At 51.9% G+C, this 19,007-nt stretch overlaps 1 protein-coding gene and 1 long non-coding RNA gene across 2 annotated transcripts in view; both read right to left on the bottom strand.

Annotated features, from left to right (window-relative positions):
* IMPA2 (inositol monophosphatase 2) overlaps positions 1-18,057 on the bottom strand; it is a 43,540-nt gene extending 25,483 nt beyond the window's left edge. Inside the window, exons 1-2 of the mRNA XM_036121707.2 lie at positions 17,750-18,057; positions 1,507-1,640 (exon numbers count right to left, since the gene is read on the bottom strand). Of these exons, the coding sequence (XP_035977600.1) occupies positions 1,507-1,640; positions 17,750-17,845 (230 nt within the window). The 5' untranslated portion in view covers positions 17,846-18,057. The remainder of the gene's footprint in view (positions 1-1,506; positions 1,641-17,749) is intronic.
* Positions 7,306-11,823, bottom strand: LOC144379899 (uncharacterized). Its single transcript, XR_013443407.1, has 2 exons — positions 10,910-11,823; positions 7,306-8,327 (listed from the first exon to the last, which is right to left on the bottom strand). It is a non-coding gene; the product is annotated as an uncharacterized LOC144379899 (long non-coding RNA).
* Positions 18,058-19,007: the final 950 nt, after the last annotated feature.

The following is a 19,007-nucleotide window of genomic DNA, read 5'->3' as shown; positions in this document are numbered from 1 at the left end:
ACAGAAACCTCAAGTACCAAAACAGTTCCTCAACCAGAAACAACATGTCGGTTACTGTGTCCTTTTTCCTCTCAAAGAATAAAAGCAATCTATAGAATTCTTTTGACATTACCATTTAACTTGCATTTCAAAAAGTTAAAAAATCATAAATGTTTTAGAGCTTGTAAATATCCTAACACGTGTCAGGAATCCTGACTTCACACTGAATAAGGAAGTAGGAAATAACAGGCAACAAAACAAAACAAACACGACCCATTGGCAGAGAGAATTTTGACCCTGAGATGACCTAACCAGTTAAGAGGAAACAACAGGGAAAGAGGAGGTATGTTTGAATGCTGGTTTGTCCCTTCTTTCATTTAATCATTCACAGGGAAAAACTCTATTGCGCCCACCCTGTGCCAGACGGATGCTGAGGGAGACCACCCTCCACGTCTCTGCTGTGTAAGCCCATCAAACATGGAACCTTACCGTAATCAGCAATCCATACCCAGAAATCCAATCCCACAGGCAGCCTCCTCTGAGGAGAGGGAGCCCTCCCTTGTCAGGAGGAGGTTTTCCAACTCTCTCCTGCAGAGCTCCAGGGGTGAGGGAGGGCCTGAGGACTGCCCTGCCTTGCCCAGAGTTCAAGGGGAGTCTTCCTCTGAGGTCTAGGGTTCCCTTGGAACTAGATGCAAAATGCTGCGTACATATCTGAATTTTCCTGAGGAAAAGATTAATGGTTTGCATTGGATTCTCCACATGGTGACCCCAAAAGGGTTAAGAACTTCTGCTCTAAATGAATAAATAAAATCTTAAAAAAAAAGGGGGGGCGCGCCTGGGTGGCTCAGTCATTAAGCGTCTGCCTTCGGCTTGGGTCGTGGTCCCAGGGTCCTGGGATCGAGCCCCGCATCAGGCTCTCTGCTCCGCGGGAAGCCTGCTTCTCCCTCTCCCACTCCCCCTGCTTGTGTTCCCTCTCTCGCTGTGTCTCTTTCTGTCAAATAAATAAATAAAATCTTTAAAAAAAAAAAAAAAAGAACTTCTGCTCTAGAGAAGGTGGAGTCCTCCTAAGGGCCTTCTAGGGTGGAGAGCAGCTTTCCCTGTCACATGTGCTGGCCTGACAGGGGAGAACGGGTCCCTGAGCAGGGCCGCACCAACAGACGTGGACCTGGGGACGCATCCCTCTTGGAAAGTCTGCGTGGGGCCACCATGCAGACACAGGCAGGGAACGTTACTTGCTCCAAGTCCTCCCAGAAATATGTCAAGTGGCTTAGCAGAGGGCAGCAGAGCACTTCCCCTGAGCGTGTTAGAGAAGTGGAGCCTTTTCAGTGTTTGTAAGGTAACAGACTGACGTGAGCGTTGTCAAGATGACAGTAAGATGAATGAAAACATTATGTTTACCATGCGATCAAATCACGGGAGGCCGACTGTGAGGCTCCGTTTCACACCTGCCCCCAGCGACCGGTGGCGTGGCACCCCGCTGAGACAATGGCAGCATGTTAACGGGGTCCCCTCTGGAGGCACACCTACCTGTGTGAAGGAAACCTTTTCTGCAGCTCAGAAATAATTAAACCTTCCACAAGGTGATCTGTTTCTGTCACGAGGTCAGCAGCTGATGTTTTTGTGGAGACGCGTTTTTCCTCAGAAAGGGCTTTTCTGATGATCTGAAATAAAAGTATAGAAAAGTACAGGAGGCAGTGAAATGGATGAGCAGCCTGGTCCTCCAAATATGCTCTCGCCTCCTGGGCGTCAACTCTGAACAAAGTGGGTGGCGGGCGTGGGTCTGAGGGCCACTGGCTGCTTCCATCACGGGCAGGCCCTGGGGGCTTAACATCATACCCAAGAGCTCCTGTTGGGGCGTCTAGTGAGCCTAACTACCCACTGTGCTTTCACCAGAAAGACGGGCTAACTTGTTGAAGCTTGTCCGACCTGTGGAGCAATTATTCTTTGAAGGACAAGAAAAAAGAGCATGAAGTGGTTCTAAAGAGCATGAAGCTTCATCCAATGTAAGATGATGTAACTAACATACCTTTGCCCCCGAGTCCCAAGAATTTGCTCTCATTGTAAAAACGTATTTTCCCTAATTCACTTTACGCATCACATGGAGTGGATCACATGCTCTTGCATCCAGATTATAAACATTCAAACGGGGAGACCTGGGAGAGGTTAAGAGGTACTTTACCAGGAAGGCACGCTCTCCCTGCCGCTCTGGTCAGGGCGACACCTACCGGCCAGGGCGGATGCGCCTACCGGCTGGCTTCGACCCCAAGACCTCGCTGACCCCCGGGTCTGGGCTCACAGGCAGACTACCCAGTGCAAACCTGCTGCAGCCAAATACAGAGGCGAGGCATGGAGGGTGCCTCCCGGTGCCTCTCTGCCCAGCCCAATCCGGCTCCAGGAACCCCTGGAAGGCCCAAACAGGAAGGCATGTGGAGTGGTTAATTAGTCACAGGACACTTTGGGAAGGACCAGGTCTACTCTGTGAAATAAAAAGCACTCCTTCTCCAGCCTGGGCCTTTCTTTCCATTTCCGTCTGTTGTAACAACTCAGTGTCTCCCTCAGCGTGACGACAAAGTCAGGACACCTAAAAACGACTTCAGACCTTTCCTCCAAAACTGGCTACCACCCCAAAATCCTGCATTTCTTCCCAAAGCACCATCAATCACTCAGTTGCCCAGACTCCACATCCTTTGCCCCCCATGAGCCTTATCCGTCCCCTTCGATCATGTTTCCCGCGGGCCTGCTTCATGTCCAGCCTGTGCTCGTACTGACGGTGCTGAAGAGGACAGCAGGAGATGACCCCCAAGTCTGCAGGGAGGAGGAGGGCTGCATGTGGAATTTTAAAGAATAAGCAGGAGACCCCGAGACATCGAGCGATCCCCACGTTTCACGCTCGCCACATTACCAGCTCCTGCCAGTACCAGCCCCAACAGTGCTGAGCCTGGACAGGTTTCCTTCTGTTTTTCATCTTGGTTGCTAACAGATACATATTACAGAAAATCTAAAGTGTAATTTTGTAAATAATGCAAAAGTCAAAGCATCTAGCGCTCACGCAGAATCCATTAACATTTCTGTGCCAGTCCCCAGACTGTCTGCCACTTGGGACCTTGCTGGCCCTTCTATGTGCAACATCCTGCTTAGCACAGTCGGGCTAATTAACCGTCTTAAAACGTCGATTTGCACACAGTACGTTCCCACCAAATGAATCTCCACAGGTTCCTTGTTTACAGATTTGAAACTCCTCAAATCTAACTCATGTAGCACTGCCTTGTCCTCTAGGGATCCCTAAATTTTGGGCTAGTCCAGACCTCCTCTCTATAGGTCACTTGGCAATGAGCTTGTATCTTATACGGCAATTCAGCGTGGTGCGTGGGGGTGTGTGTGGTGGTGTGTGTGTTTATATGTGCACGTACGTGGTGTTCGTGTGGTTTATGCATGTGCATGTGAGGTGTGTTGTGTATTTGTGTGTGTACCTGTGTGGTTTATGTGTGTGCATGTGATGTGTGTGGTTTATGTATATGTGCATGTGATGTGGGTGTGGTCCCGTGTGTGGGGGGAGGTGTCAAGGGAGTGTGTGTGGTTGTGTGTGGGGTGTGTATGCATCCGGTTAGAGGGAAGGCGAGAGGAAGACCAGACGACATGCCACCAGAGTTTCTCAAACTTCACTGTGCATGAGTCACCTGAGGTCTTGCTGGAATGAAAACTGGTCAAGTAGGTATGGGGTTTGGGGTCTGACATTGCATTTCTGACAAATTCTGTGGTGACCCCGATGCTGGGGGCCACACTGGAGTAGTTGGGCTGAGAGCAGGTTCTCAAACCCCAGAATGAGGAAGGGTCCTCAGGGGGCTGGGATGTTCTGACCCAGTGCCACACACGAGTCCTGGGACCGCCACCCTGAGGGGACACGGGCTTCATGTTACACTTGCCCCTCTCCACGTGTCTCGTTGAGCATTCACACAGTTCAGTGTTGGGATTCCAACCATGCACCCTGCAGTCTCTGTGGTGGAACTAGACCAATTTTTCAACATGCATCAGCTCCTATGACATTAATGCTTAGAACTGCCCAACGACTGCCATGGCTTTAGGAAAAAGCCCCAGACCTACAAATCTCACCTCCCACAGGCCACCCCCATGCTCGCCATCCTTCCGCCATTCTGGTCTTCTGGCTGATACTCACCAAATTTCTTTCTGTCCCAGCGACTTTATATTTTCTAGTCTATCTGGAACTTCGTGCCATCTGAAATTACCCTGTTTGTCCCTTTGTTGACGGTATGTCTCCCCAGGAGAGCAGGAGCCGCTCGCTTTGGTTCCCTGCCACGACCTCTTGCCTCTAGAATCGTCCTTGGCATAGAGCAGGTGCACAAAATTCTTTGAATCATGAAGAAAATACACATCAGACTGCTTGAGTAGATTCTGCACATTTTTTCCAACTGGACCATTACTGTGTATGAACACTGACCACCTTGGTCTCTTTGTTTTATGTCACTGTGGGTTTTGGTGACCGTGTGAGAAGGTTAAGATGCGCTTGGAGTCTCCTCCTGTGGCCTCCATCCAGTGGCCCCACCTCCTGCAGCCAGCCCCAGTCGGCTTTAGGACACCCGTGTCCACTTACCACACGACAGCCAGAAGGGCTTGCTAAACCCCTGATCTTAGGCATGGGTCTTCCCAGCATAACGCACTTCGTGGCTCCCTAGCACTCTGAGGATACAAAACCCCCGGAAGTGACATAACCATAGCTTCTTGAGAGTTGATCCTAGCAGAGACTATTTGATCCCAAACAGCTAGTATTCTCTTCTTTCTTTCATTAACAGAAGCCCCAGGTTTAGCAAGGCTCAACAGTCCACATCTCTCTGCCTCTTGTGCAGGGAGGTGTGGCCCTGTGTTCTGCCCAAGAGGGGTGAATGGAAGGGATATGTGCAACTTCTGAGTCACACCCTTAAAAGGCCACTGTTTGCACACTACGCCCTCGTGTCCTTTTCCCCCTCGCCACCAGCTGGCGATGTGGCTGTGGTGAGAGGTCAGCTTTGGTCACGTGGGGAGAGAGCACCTCCTTAAAGCAACAAGCGACAAGGCAACCCGATCCCTGAGTGACTTCGAGAAGCAGAGCCCCTATTCCCCAGACTTCTAACTGGGCTGCTGTAGGAAAGAGAAAGAAACCTGCCTTGCTTCTGTCGCTGGTCTGTGAAGGAGGCCGAACCACCAACCTAACAAATGGGCCTCACCTAACCTCTGCATTCTCATGTCCCCCCCACCCCCCACTCCATGACTGCTATGCTCCAGCCAAAGTAATCATTCACCCTCAAGCCTCCCCCGCACCCCCCGCCCCACAGAACCACCAGCCTTCTTCTGGCCCATGTGTTCTCTTTGTGACTCAGCTCAGACATCACCTCCTCTATGACGAGTCTCCAACTTCTGCAGGCGGAGGGGTATCAGTCTCTAAGCATGCTGCTAGGGAACTTGTGCAAACCAGACAGCTGGCCTCTTGGGATTCCACATCGGGCCACGCCGGTGAAGGAGCCCCGGCTGTCCTGTCTTTGTATCCACCTCCCACAGGTAGATTTTGCACCCTACGCAGGGGCTGCTCCACGATCAGGTCTTGGGGGACATCTGAATGAAGATCTCTTGGCTGCTATGGGCTGAGCTGATTGGTAACTCGAGCAGGAAGACTTTCCAGCAAGTGTTCTTGTGAAGCTGTATCTAATGGCCCTGGTATTTATGCATTTGGTCTTCCAGATCCAAAATATACCCGACTCTGGTGTGTTGAGGGGCTGCATGCTCAGGACCTCTGTGGGCAGTTTGGGGAAGGTCTGATGTCATCTGGGCACACTTTCCAGAGGACCCAGGCCCCTCACTACAAATCACACAGAGGGGAGATTTATGGATTCAGGAGGAAGTATTGAATCATGTGCTTTTTCAAAATATTTCTTGTCTGTGTCTGTTAATGTTTATTACTCTTGTGCTATGATCATTTCGACGTGGGCATGTGTCATGAGGAAAGCCATGGAGCTTGCATACCACGTGTCCCAGCGGCAGGGCAGGCCACCCCGCCGTCCGTGTTCACTGGCAACCTGCGGTGGGGTGTGGTGGCCAGCCCTCTCTTTCTCACCCACTGCTGCTGCTTCCGGCCCTGGGTCCCATCCACTGGGACACCTTAACTCCTCCCTCTCACCCGCTGACACACCCAGATAGGTAGATCCCATTTCTGAATGATTTCCAAAACCAAATTCTGCTAACCTTCTCCCATGGCCTGTCACCACCAGCCTCCAAACCTCCTCCTGCCCTGCTCCTTTGAAGCGCGGTCCACAGCGAGCACAGCAACCTCTCCGGAAAGCGGATCTATCTCCTGGCACCCCCCTGTGGCTTGCTGGGTCCCCCACGAGGACGGCAGGCCCATGTCCTGTGGGTGAGGACCTCTGTGGCCAGCCTGGGTGGCACTCGTCCCCCTTGCCACCCTCAGTCACTCTCTGCTGTTCTCCCTTCCACAACTTTGTCTTTGGACACGAGTTCCTTTCTTCCTGCAGGGGCCAACCCCATTTGCCCTTGAGGACCCTGCTCCCACCCGGCTCCTCCAGGAAGCCGCCTGTGGAGCCCTCTGCCCACTCACCCTGGGTGAGGCCCTTCCTCTTGGCTCAGTGGTTCCCTAGCACCTGGCACATCTCAGTTACAGCACACTCACATCACTGGAAGGCACTGCCCAGTCTCTCCCACTAGATGCTCCTAGAAGGCAGGAGCTCTGCCTTCCATCAGAGCAGCTCCAGGACCCAGCCCTCCCTCACTAAGCAGGCCCCACCCTGCCCCCCAGGCCCCAGGCCCCAGGCCCAGCAAGGCAATAGGCATTGTATGTAATGGATTTCCGAGTGTGGGGAAGCTGTATGTAAACTAGCCTCCTCTCAGCTGCCCAAGACTCGGAAATGCTAGTTCTTCTAGTTCTTCGGGGAGGAAATGCACATGAAAAATTCCCGTGTGGAATGTAATTCCTACTTGGACCCATTTCATAGCATCACTAGGGAGCACAGATGATACCCCCCAGTTTGGAATCATACAGATCTGAATTCCACCTGGGAGACCGCGGGGGGCGTGGGGGGAATCACTGAGCTTCTTGGAGTCCTAGTTCCCTCATCTGCAGTAACAGTCGCACCTCAGACACTGGGTGGTTGTAAGGATTAAAGGAGGAAGCCTACGTAAAGGTCCCGGGACACAAAATGGTGTACATATACACTCAGACCCGTGCCACTCTGTTGTGGCAAATACCCGACAGAACTTAATGACTTACGACAAAAAACCAAAACCTGTACCCAATGTACAGATCTCAGACGGGATGACAGAGTACTAGGTTAAGAAAAGTTTAATTCATAGATGTTCCTACCCTGCAAGGAATAGCGGAGAGAGAGTGCTGTATTTTTTCAAACAGCCCGGATTCTCGCCACAGGCCCGTCCACAGGGGGATGGCCCCCGAGGCTGCCAGGACAGGTCGCCACCACAGCCCTTTACCACAGCTATTTTCGCTCCTGGAGATCATAAACATTCTCATTCTGCCAGCAGTTAAGTCAGTGTATGCTGTTTTTTAATTAATGTTTTTCGGCTACTCACTAACGAAGGATCCACTCCACAGACCTCCTGGACTGGGTCTCTCCTTCCAGGTAACATTCTATTAGTGCATAACATCGAAAACACGGGCTCTTAGTCACTGACAGCTGAGTTTCCAGTCTAGAAGAAGGGACGCCATCCGCTTCAATGTCAGTGTCAGGGTCCTGTCCCAATGCCTCCTTCTTCCCTGTGCACCATCTTGATTCTGTGTTTCTGTCCCCAAGTCTGCTGTACAGTTAGTCTCCCAGACCCCAGAGCAACCTGTGTGTGCCCCAGAGCCCAGGGAACAGTTCGCCTAGAGAACTTGCCAGAAGTGGGGCTTCCGAGAGGAAGCAGGTCTGTTGGACTGAGAAAACGTGGCTCATGGGGGTGGAGTCCTGACAACCCTGACCGTACGTCTCAGGTTCTAGACAGATTCGAGCTCAAGTGAGTGTGATGTGACGGTTCATCTTATGTGTCAACTTGACTGGGCCACGGTAGTCTGGGTTTTTGTGCAAGGGTGTTTTTGGATGAGATTAACACTTTAACCAGGAAAGCAGGCTGCCCTTTGGAATGTAGGTGGGCCTTGTCCAATTAGTTGAAGGCCTGAACAGAGGGAAAAGCCTGATCCTTCTGACAGAGAACTGTCCAGCAGACTACGGCTGACTTCATCTGCAACATCGGCTCTTCCTGCCTACAGCTTTTGAGCAGGTTCACTGGCTCTCCCTGGGTCTCCAGCCTGCTAGGCCACCAGAACTTGCTGGCTTCCGGTTGGTTCTGTTTCTCTGGAAAACCGTAATACGCAGGACAATCAGTAAAACCTACAAAGTGAATTCCGCATGGCTATCATGTAGCATAGGGGTCAGCAGTCAATATCCGCTAATACCTCACAAATGAACCTTAATCACGGGAAAGAGGAAGAGCTGATTAAAGCAGAGGTGGGCCATGGACACCAGGTTCTCCTGGGCTCACAGGCCAGCGAGTCTCAAAGCTCTCCAGTGTAACTGTCTCCCTCTTTAGCTTCATGGCTACGTTTCCTCCAACTTGCCATCTCCACTTTCTAAACTCCTGTCACCCGCCGCCCACTGTCTTCCTTGCACCCCAGCATGACTCCGAACCAGCCTCACCAGGCACCCGGCCACCTCATGTGTCACATCCTGGGGACACCCTCACCCATACCTCAGCTGCCTTTTCTGTGTCACCTGACCCTCTCCACCTCAGGCCATTCCTTACAAGTGTCCAAGATCTCAGGCTGGGCCCTGCCAGCAGGGGCCGCTCCTGGGACCCCATCTACTGCATCCCTGTGGCCGGGTCCTCACCCTGCTGGCACTCGGGCTCACTCTGTCCTGGCACCATTCCAAGCAGTTCATGCATACCAACCAGTGAACCCTCACAATAACTCTGACATAGTAATAATTATCTTGCCATGTTCAAGATGAGGAAACTGAGGCACAAAGAAATGAGGAAAGTTGCCCATGGACATAGCTGTTAAGCACAGGAAAAGGGATTCCACAGCAGGTGCTCCCAATTTTCCATCTCTGACCAGAGCCAACCCCCTCAGGGATTCCCTAGTCCCTGACTGGTGTGGAGTTCTCAAGCAATGCAATCGACCCAGCTGCCTGAGCCAGAAACCCACAGGCTCTCCACAACGAGGTCTCCATCACCTTACAATTCATGGCCAAGGCTGCCCACCACACCATCATGGAGACTCACCTTGGTCAGTCTGAGCAGGACACCCCCCTGCAACCCCAGCCTCCAATGAGGGCCTCCTCGTGCCCCGCCCCCCAAACCTCACCCACCCACTGGCCTCACTCTCCTCTTCCATCTCAAGCTTTAGTCAAGGTGCCACCCTTGGCTTTCTCCCCTCGGCGTGTCCATCTTCTCTCTCTGCCCTGACCCCTTTACCTCCCCCTACCCTCCCCAAGCCTGTTACCTAACTTCTCTAGTTTTTCCTTTTAAAGTCACAGAGCAGGTATGACTCCTTTCAGGAAGTTGTTCCATCTTCCAGGGCCTAGGAAGATCGCCACCACAGCCATCCTGCGTGCTACTATGATCATCAGCTTAGGCCTCTGTCCCAGGAGGCCTGCGGGTGGGGGGCTGAAATGCCCGCTTCATGCCGAATGTACCACCCAGGCAGCCCAGGCACTGCCCTGGCCCCCCTGGGGTTGGGAGTTGGCCCCCTGGGATTGGGACAGTGGACACAGAGACCCTGAAACTGGCTTAATACATGGATGGGATACCGCCCCTCAGCTGAATTCTTCCCTCATCTCCCATGGGAGAAAAATGTGAGCCCGCCAGCCTTCAGTTTCCAGCCTGATGAGGCTGAGAGACAGGGAGGACCCGGGATGCAAAAGTCCCCTTCTGATGGTTATATTTTAGATAACTATGGTATAATATCAAAATTTAAAAACTGACATTGGTAAAATGGGTGTTGTAGCTGGACACCCTTTTACCGCATGTGTTAATTCATGGAACCACCACCTAATCAAGACACAGAACCATTCCATCAATACAAAGATCTTCCCCCTGCTACCCTTTATAGTCACACTCCTCACCCTGCCCCCTTCCTCATGTGATCCCTACTCACTGACAACCACTAATTTCTTTTCCATTTTTATAATTTTGTTGTTTGGGGAATGTTATATGAATGGAATCGTACATTACTCGACCTTTTGAAACTTGAGTTTTTTCACTCAGAGATCCATCCAAGTTGTTGGGTGTATCAATAGTTCATCCTTTTGGGGCGCCTGGGTGGCTCAGTCGTTAAGTGCCTGCCTTCGGCTCAGGTCATGATCCCAGGGTCCTGGGATCGAGCCCCACATCGGGCTCCCTGCTTGGCGGGAAGCCTGCTTCTCCCTCTTCCATTCCCCCTGCTTGCGTTCCCTCTCTCACTGTGTCTCTCTCTGTCAAATAAATAAAATCTTTGAAAAAAAATAGTTCATCCTTTTTTGTTCCTATGTAATATTCTATGATGTGGGAATATAACCATCAGGAGAAACTGGATGAAATCAGAAATTTAAAATCTTTAAAAAAAAAAAAGAAAGAAAGAAACTAGACCTCTCTGTACTATTTCTGCAATTACCTGTGAATTTATAATTATTTTACTATTAAAAGTTTTCTTTAAAATTCCTTGGGTGGGGGGGAAAGTCCCCTTCTCCTCTCTACACCTCAGGGTGTCAGGGCTGAGCTCCTCCAGCCAGCCTCCCACGCCTAGGCTGGAACTCACCAGCATCATTTCCATGCTCTGGCTAAGTGGTGAGATTTCAGGCTACTCTCCCCTCAGCCCTGAAGACTGTCCTCTCCACTAACGAGTGCCCCATTTGGGTTAGCAAGTAAATATCTCAGGGCCACAGAGAAGCTGACTCACCTCCATGTGGGAGTGCCACCAGCCTTTGCTTCCATCCCTTTAGTAAGATGGGGGATTTCACGGGCTCCTCCTGTCAGTGCAGATGCAAATGTCTCTGAAACAAAGCGCTCCTTCTCATCCCCCAGCCCAGCTCCTGTTAGCAAAGTGGGCATAAGGAACAAGTCTCTTCCCCTACAATAGCATACAAGGAAAATGGCCAGTTGGCCTCAAACACAGGGTCAGGGAGGGGTGGGCCCTGGACACTTGGACCACATGTGCCCCCAAAAAGGGCAGGTGCTACTCTGTGCCTGCCAGTTGTCTCTCGGGAGTTCTGTCTTGGCAGAGGTTTCAAATGTTGGCAGAAGTTTTACAGTTGTAAGTGCAGACTGACCTCCACCCTGTGGAGCTAGGCAGAAACCGGAGGCCTGGACCTGGGGCACAAAATGCCACCTGGGGCCAGGGGAGGTGAGGGACGGAAGGTGGGCAGTGGGGAAAGTGCCACCCAGCACCTCCCTTCCTCCAGGAGCTGGCACACTGAGCCCCGGCGGGAGAGGAGTAGGGATCTCTTCTGAAAGAAATGAGTGACCCAAGACCTCCACATACTGACATCTGGGAATCTCCCAGAGAAAATCCAGGAGCTTGACTTGGGATCATCCTAAGGTGGAGTCTGTGGGTGGACAAACCTGCTCTCTCCTGGTCCAAGGACCTGGCCTTAAATCCCATCCCAGGCCAAGGGCTCCCAAACTGGCGTCTCCACCCTCAACCTCTCCCCTGAACTCTGGATGCAAACACAACACCTCCACTTAGAAATCCCCTGGCAATTCAAGCCTGACATGCTCAAAACACACTTGACTTCCACTTCCAAACCTGTTCCTCCTGCTGTTTCCCCACCTTGGGAGACGGCAAAACCATTCAACCAGTTCTGCAGGGCTGAACCCTTGAAGGCATCCTTGCCCACCCCCCCACCCCCCCTCCACACACACACTGCATCCACTCCAACAGCAGGCCTGACAACTCAGCCTGGGAAACGCAGCTGTCTACCACCTTCTTCGCTACAGCCCAGTCAATCCACCCTCATTTCTCACGTGCTCTATTTGAACAGCTCCCTATCAGATATCCGATGCTCGTCCCCCATGGAGTTGTAGGGCCCCATACAGCAACCAGGGCGGGCTCCTGACTGCCCTGTAGGGCCCCAGACAGGACTGCCCAGAACTTCATTATCACACTCAGAGTAAAGGTACAGTCCTTTCCAGAGTTCCTCAATAAGTATTTGTTCAGTGGGTGAATACATTTCTAATTAGTATTTTAGTACCACCATTGTAAAAACAGGAGATAGTCAAGCCAAGCAACACATGAAAAGGCCCTTAGGTTCATTAGGCATATGGGACATGCGAATTAAAACAATGAAATACCACCTCAAACCCATCCGAATGGCTATAGTGGAGAAGACAGACAATACGAGTGTTATCCAAGATGTGGAGCAACATGGGCCCTAACCCGTGCTGGGAGGAGTGGAAAATTGGTACATCCACTAGAAAGCTACCTGGCAGAATTTCATACCTGATGACACAGCAGTAATTTCACTCCTATTATTAAAATATCCCCAGCAGAAATGCATACATACATAACCAAAAGACACATGCAGGAATGTTCTTAGCAACATTATCCGTAACAACTCCAAGTTGGACATTATCCAAAGTTTCCTCAAGAGCTGAATAAACAGTCATTTATTCACATAACAAAATACAGCAGTGGTTCTCAACGTGCTGTCTCCAGACCAGAAGCAGCTTGGTAGAAATGCTAATTCTTGGTCCGGCTCCTCACTTAGTGGATCAGAAACTCTGGGGATGGGAGTGAGTCTACCTCAACAAGCCTTCCAGGTGCCCTCTGATGCATGTGAACATGGGGGCACCACTTCTCCACAGCAATGAACCTGATGAGTTTGACCACACTGAGGAGATCATTAAAAATTCTGTTGGGAAGGTGGAAAATGACTGTTGGCAGGTACACAGAAAGCTAAGCAAATGAAAAACAAAACTTTTTTTTTTTTTTAAGGGAAATACAAGTTGCCTAAGAAAGCAAATATGTAATACAACTATATACCCAGCTCAACCAGGCATTACAATTGTGTGGTCATCAGAATGTGAGCACGGATAACGATGGAAGCAATCGGGTAATGCAGCCACACAACATAATAGACACTGTCTAAAACAGATGACTCAAGAATGAGCAGTGGAAGCCTGTGATTTAGAAGACAGGTGTAACTATCTGAAAATTGAAAACAGTGACGTCTGGGGAGCAGCATGAGGATGATGAGGGACCGGGCACTGCTGTTCTCATCACAGTCCTCTCAGGAGTATTCCACTTGGATCAAGTTGCCTGTGTGAATAACTGATAAAAATTAAAATCCCAGGGGCGCCTGGGTGGCTCAGTCGTTAAGCGTCTGCCTTCGGCTCAGGTCACGATCCCAGCGTCCTGGGATCGAGCCCCGCATCGGGCTCCCTGCTCCGCGGGAAGCCTGCTTCTCCCTCTCCCACTCCTCCTGCTTGTGTTCCCTCTCTCGCTGTGTCTCTGTCTGTCAAATAAATAAATAAAATCTTTAAAAAAAAAAAAAAATTAAAATCCCAAATCAAAAACAACACTGTGTTGGCAAAGCCAGCCAGACAAGGGCGTTATACTGGGTCAGAGCCCACTGCTGGGTGTTCTCTGCCCTGGGGCGTCAGAGATGGACAGAGAGCATCTACATTCAGAACACGTCGGGGAAAGCACACCAACCAGACCAGGGACAAAGCTGGGAAGACGCACAGGAATGATGAGGAAGGTCATGTGGGAAGGTCCGTGAAGGAAAGGTTGGGGAACCGAACCCTGGAGGGAGGGTACAGTTTTCCAGGAGCATAAGGAAGGCAGGAAAATACAATGTGTGTTTGGAAAACGCCAAGTAGTTCAATGTGGCCAGCCAAAGGGCTGGTCCATGCGGGGGCTATGGGGATAGCAGCCTGCCTTCTCCAGTCCAGACTGAGCTTTGGGAAGCAGCACCCGCAGGGTACGTAAGGCCAACTGGAGAGCCTAGAGGTCTGGAGTACTGACTGAGGGTGGATCCTGGGCTTCTGTTTCCCTGCTTGTCCTGAGATTTTGTTACCACCAGTAAACAGAGATGAATTTCCTGTGAGGCTAACGCAGCTGGGGCTCCAAGGGTCCCGCCTTCCCAGAGGCTCTGTGAGGTCCTTGGCGTAGTGTTCACATGGCCACACGTGAACGCCCTTTCAAGTGTGCAAAAATCAGCTGTTTTAACTGCAGATGTAACCACGGTCTCTTCCCACTATGACCCCCATTATATTTTGTGTCAGGTGGCAACGGAGTGGGTCCTGGCATTTTTGGCTACAGGCAAGTTGAGTAGAGATGAAATTTACTTTGGGCTTGATGGGAGATCTGCGGGGTTTGCCGTCACACCTGTCCGTAAGTTATTATTAGCCATCCTGTGTAGGAATGGCTTCCAGAAATGCTTCTACTGTCCACCACGCCGACTGACTTGGCCTGGGGACATAAAGGGCTGGACCAGAGGAGCATGTGTGCATGAGCTGTGGCAACTGGCACATGGGGTCATGAAAGAAATAAGCAACCACATGGAACTAGAAGCCAGTCTGCAGAAAATTCTTCCATCTCTTACAACTTTCTTAAAGTAAACAATTTTCTTAAAAGAAAATTGACAGGATTCTCAAATTTGATGGCAATCCTAAATATCTATATAAACCTACCCAATAATAAATGTGAAGCCTAAATAAACTTTCCTAAACTATCAGTAGTCAATTTCAATTAGTCGTGCTACAGGAAAGCCTGAACTTACCTTTCTATTGGCTCCGTAGAAAATAGCACAGAATCCTTGTCATTCGAAGGCACAAGGAGCATGAAGCCAAAAAATGTGAAAAAAGTCTTATAGGAGATTGAAAAGCAGCTAAAGGATTACTTTTTATGCATTCCGATTTGTTAGCATCTTAAAATTTATACTGCTGTGATTTTTCTTATCCTAAATAATGTTTATACCTAATTTCGAATTTGTAATTTTGTATTTTTTTTTCTTAAAGAGGGCTCCTAAATGTCTAAGCTTCACGCCCAACAAAATCTGGATCTAGTCTTATGGGACGATGAAAAAAAGCAGTTTTCTAAGATACTTCTGTTCACACATCAAAGATGATAAACACCCATTTCAATGAGTATTACTACTTGTATTTGTGGTGTGTGATAACAGTGGGACTAAAGTCACTGCCTTCCCCAAAGCCCCATAGCCGGGGAGGGGCTGCTGCAGGGGCCCCAGCAGGGGTAGTTGGGCACGCAGGAATGGGTGGTGGAGAGGCAAGGAAGAAGGGAGGAGGAGCCGGGGAGGCCACTGTGGAGAGGGCAGCACTTTGGGGCAGGCTGCTTTTGTGGAGACCTCTCAGGATGGGGTAAAGGGGCAGTGGCAGCAAAGTGTGTAGGACTGCCCTGACCCAAACCTATGTCTGAAAGATGAAGGGCATCGACATTTATCTCTTGGGAGGTCCCACCCCGCCCCCCATGCCCCCAACACTACTTTCGGCATATAGAACCCTCGGGACTCAGGAATTCAGCACACAGAACTGTCTCAGGAGCAGCTGAGAGGAACAAACTTAATAAAATAGCAGAACTTTGGGTACTGATGAGGGGGTGGGCATGTTGTGTCACAAGGCCACTGTAACTGACCAAATACTCCTTTAGCTAAGGAGGATTCAGAAAAGGATCACCACTACCTACCTTTTCATCCCTCTTTGGGCTATCCTCTGGGCTAAAGGCCAGATTTTCTCCCATCAGCACCCCATTCCCGTGAGAATGTTATTAAGACAATCTGTCCCACTTTACACAGGTTGCAATGACCTTGTGTGGCTTCTGTTTGTTCCAGCCATAGGCCATTCCGGCCACTCTCCCCTCCACTGCCCGGCAGGCAGGAAGCATCGCATAATGCCCAAGAGGGAGCCCAGGACTCTGGGCTCCCTGACCGGACTCCTAATGGCAGAATCTTTATTTTGCCCCTCCCCCACTCTCAAAAAAAAAAGTTTGTTGTTGTCAGGTTGTGAAAACTTAAGATATCTCTTAATAAGACCCTTAGAATTGTGCCTGCCATACTGCAAGTTCTATATAAGCATCTGTTCAATAAAATACATGTTTTAAAGACACTTCTGTTTCTTCAAGGATTTAGATTTGAAAAACCATAGAAACCCATAACAAATCACCAAGGTTTACAGTGTAGTGTCAGAATCCTAAGCTGGCTTCTCCTTAAAGCCTCAAGGAAGAAGAGTTTTATGGTAGAACCTAAAAGTTACTAAATATCCTGATGATGCTCACTCTGGAAAGGAAGTGAGGGGCCTGAGAGGGAAGGAGGGGGAGAGCAAATGCTCCCTGCACATAGTGGATCTGCTTTCCAGGAAGAATGTCCTGCAGCTGCAAACTTCAGCATTCTAGCACTTAAGGTTGGGGGTCCTCCTTTTCCTATAGGAAGGAAAGGCGACAGAGCCAGGGGATGAAGTTTCACAACCCACCTTTTAAATCTTGCCTTCCTTACAGGCTGAATCTTGAATCCTTCAAACCACAGAGGGAGGGCCCTCCAACACAAAATGTGTCTACTCAAGTGTTGAAATTAACGTTTAAAGGGGATTAGAGGATTCACACCAACATAAAGCCCTGTCCACCGAGCACGTGACAAATTCAGGGTTGGTAACAGCCTGACTTTAACACCTAGGAAGAACCAGCAGAGCATTTTCATATTGCTAGACCTGAAAAAGAAAATGCTGTTTGGATATAAAAAGTCAATCTGCTCACACTGCTACTTCTGTCCAAATCACCAGAACCCAATCATGTACCTTAACAAGGCAGGAGTAAGCCATCTCCCCACTCTAACCTGACCCTGACCGTCCTGGGACAACCACCACCGCTCATTCACTGCACAAGGACTTCCAAACTTTACAATGTGTCAGGCACTGCTTGGGGTACTGAGGAAAAGGTGGGGAGCAAAACGCAAAAATGATAGTGAGAAAAGAGGAGCTGCACTCCCTTTTCAACCTCAAGTCGCAGGTTCTCTTTAGCTATGCTGCTTGATTTTCATCCTTCTTCTGGTCACTGTAACAAGTTCCTCCAAACACTGAGCGGAACCACTTTTCAGCTGTGGGCCGGAGGAGGTACAGATTCGGGGTGCTTGAAGAAAGACAATCAAACAGCAAGCCCGCCACAGCTCCGGCGGCAGGGATTTAAACCTGGGGGCAACCACACCCACGTCCTGGCCACAGGATCTATTCAAAGGTCCTTAAAAACAAACAGCTGCGGCATTTAAGCCTGGGAGGGCTTCTTAAATCCCAGGACTCTGATTTGCATAGCCAATATATTCTAACCTACTCTCTCTGACGCAAAGGTCAAGTCACCTACAGTTAGACATTCAACTGCCAAAGGAGAGCAAGCTTCATGCGTGGCTACCACCGGAGAAAGAGGCGCTCACCTCTCCTGGCTCCTGTGATGGAGAAGGTAAAGGGATGGTCCGTGCCATAAACCAATACAAAGACTTCTTTCACCATATCACGCCCTAGCACCCTCGGTCCGCGGATACCAGACGCCCACCGCACGCGGTCAGGCCTCGCCGGACCCACTCCGCACCCGGGGGCCGCTCCTCCCGGGCCGCACGCTGTGCCGGCCCGGCTGCCCTGAGCCCCGGAGGGTCTCCTTCCGTCCCACAGGACTTCTGCTCGGACTTGGCGAAGTTTCGAGTGGGCACCCAGCGGCCAGAGCGCCGCCCGGCCCGGCCCGCTGGGGCTGTGCTCTCCAGGACCCTGCCGGGCGGGGGAGGAGGGCCGCGGCGCTCACCTGTCCCGCCCGCAGCGCCAGCTGCACAGCCGCCTCGAAGCACTCCTCCCAGGGGCCCCCGGCGGGCGCCGCCTCGTCCTCGCCGCTCGGCTTCATCGTGGCCTCGCCGGGCCCCGCCACCTCTAGCCCTCCTCGCCGGGCCCCCACCGGCTCCCGCCGCCCCGAAGCCAGGCTCCGCACTGCTTCCTTCTCGTCCCGCCACTCCGCGCCTCGGCCTCCGCCCGCCCCACAGCTGTGCCCGCGGGAAGGGCAGGGACCCGGCCGCCGCCAGGGGAGCCGCGCGGCGCGTCTCGCGTCCCGCCCCGGCCCTGCCCCGAGGCCCGCCCCTCTCCCCTCTCTTGGCCGCGCCTCCCACTCACCGCCCCTCCCAGCGTCGAGCCCCGCCCCCTTCCCCCGCCCGTCTGTTCCCCGCCCCTCCCGGTGCCTAACCCAGCCCCTCCAGCACCGAGCCCCGCCCCTCCCAGCGAGAATTCGGGCCCCACGGGGAGCCCAGTTCCTCCTCGCCCCGGGTCCCTCTACCTCTGGCCCGCCCCTAGTCCCGCCCTCCTCCCCGAGCCGCGCCCCTCCCCGCCGCGCGTCTAGCTCCTCGCTCCGCCAGGCCCCGCCCTGAGGCTGGCCCCTCCCCGTCAAACCCCGCCCCGCCAGCCCCGGCCCCGCCCAGAGCCCCGCCCCGCCCCGCCCCGCCCGCTCCATGCTGAACCATCCCCACCCCCTCCCGCGCTCTCCGTCCCCCGAGAAGGGTGGGTGCTGGGGACTGTGGGCCTGGGACAGAAGCCCCGGAACACGACTGTAGCAAGGTCTCGGAGTGGGGGCAGTGCGCGCCCGTGGCCACGACTCCAGCCGGGCACCGGATATGCAGTGGGCGCCCACGCGTCTGCGCCAGTTGGGGGCGCCTCCGACCCTCTCGCCGGGTCCAGGCGGTCCGCGCGCACGTGGCCCGAGGGGCGGCCAGGCCGAAGAAGCTTCCTTCATCTGCTGACGGGTTGCTCTTCCTCAGCCGACAGCCACAGGACGCTGGGGTTGTCAGCCTGCTCGGTCACCCGCGGGCGCCCGCCCTCACAAAGCGCCTGTGTTCCCAAATGTTTGGATGCAAAGGAGAAGCCTTCACCCCAGCTAAAAACCACACACTACGATGACAGTGGGTTTTATAAACTGTCTGAACTCAGAACTCCGATGTGGAGCCCAAACTGTGACTAGTCTTTATTTGCAATGAGGAGTGACCTTTTCGACCTTGGATTCTTTAATGCTGCTGAACACT

The sequence above is a fragment of the Halichoerus grypus genome, chromosome 13, assembly GCF_964656455.1.
Source record: "Halichoerus grypus chromosome 13, mHalGry1.hap1.1, whole genome shotgun sequence".
NCBI lineage: Eukaryota > Metazoa > Chordata > Mammalia > Carnivora > Phocidae > Halichoerus > Halichoerus grypus.
Note: the sequence above shows the minus strand (reverse complement) of the source record. Positions and strands in the feature narration are given on the sequence as shown.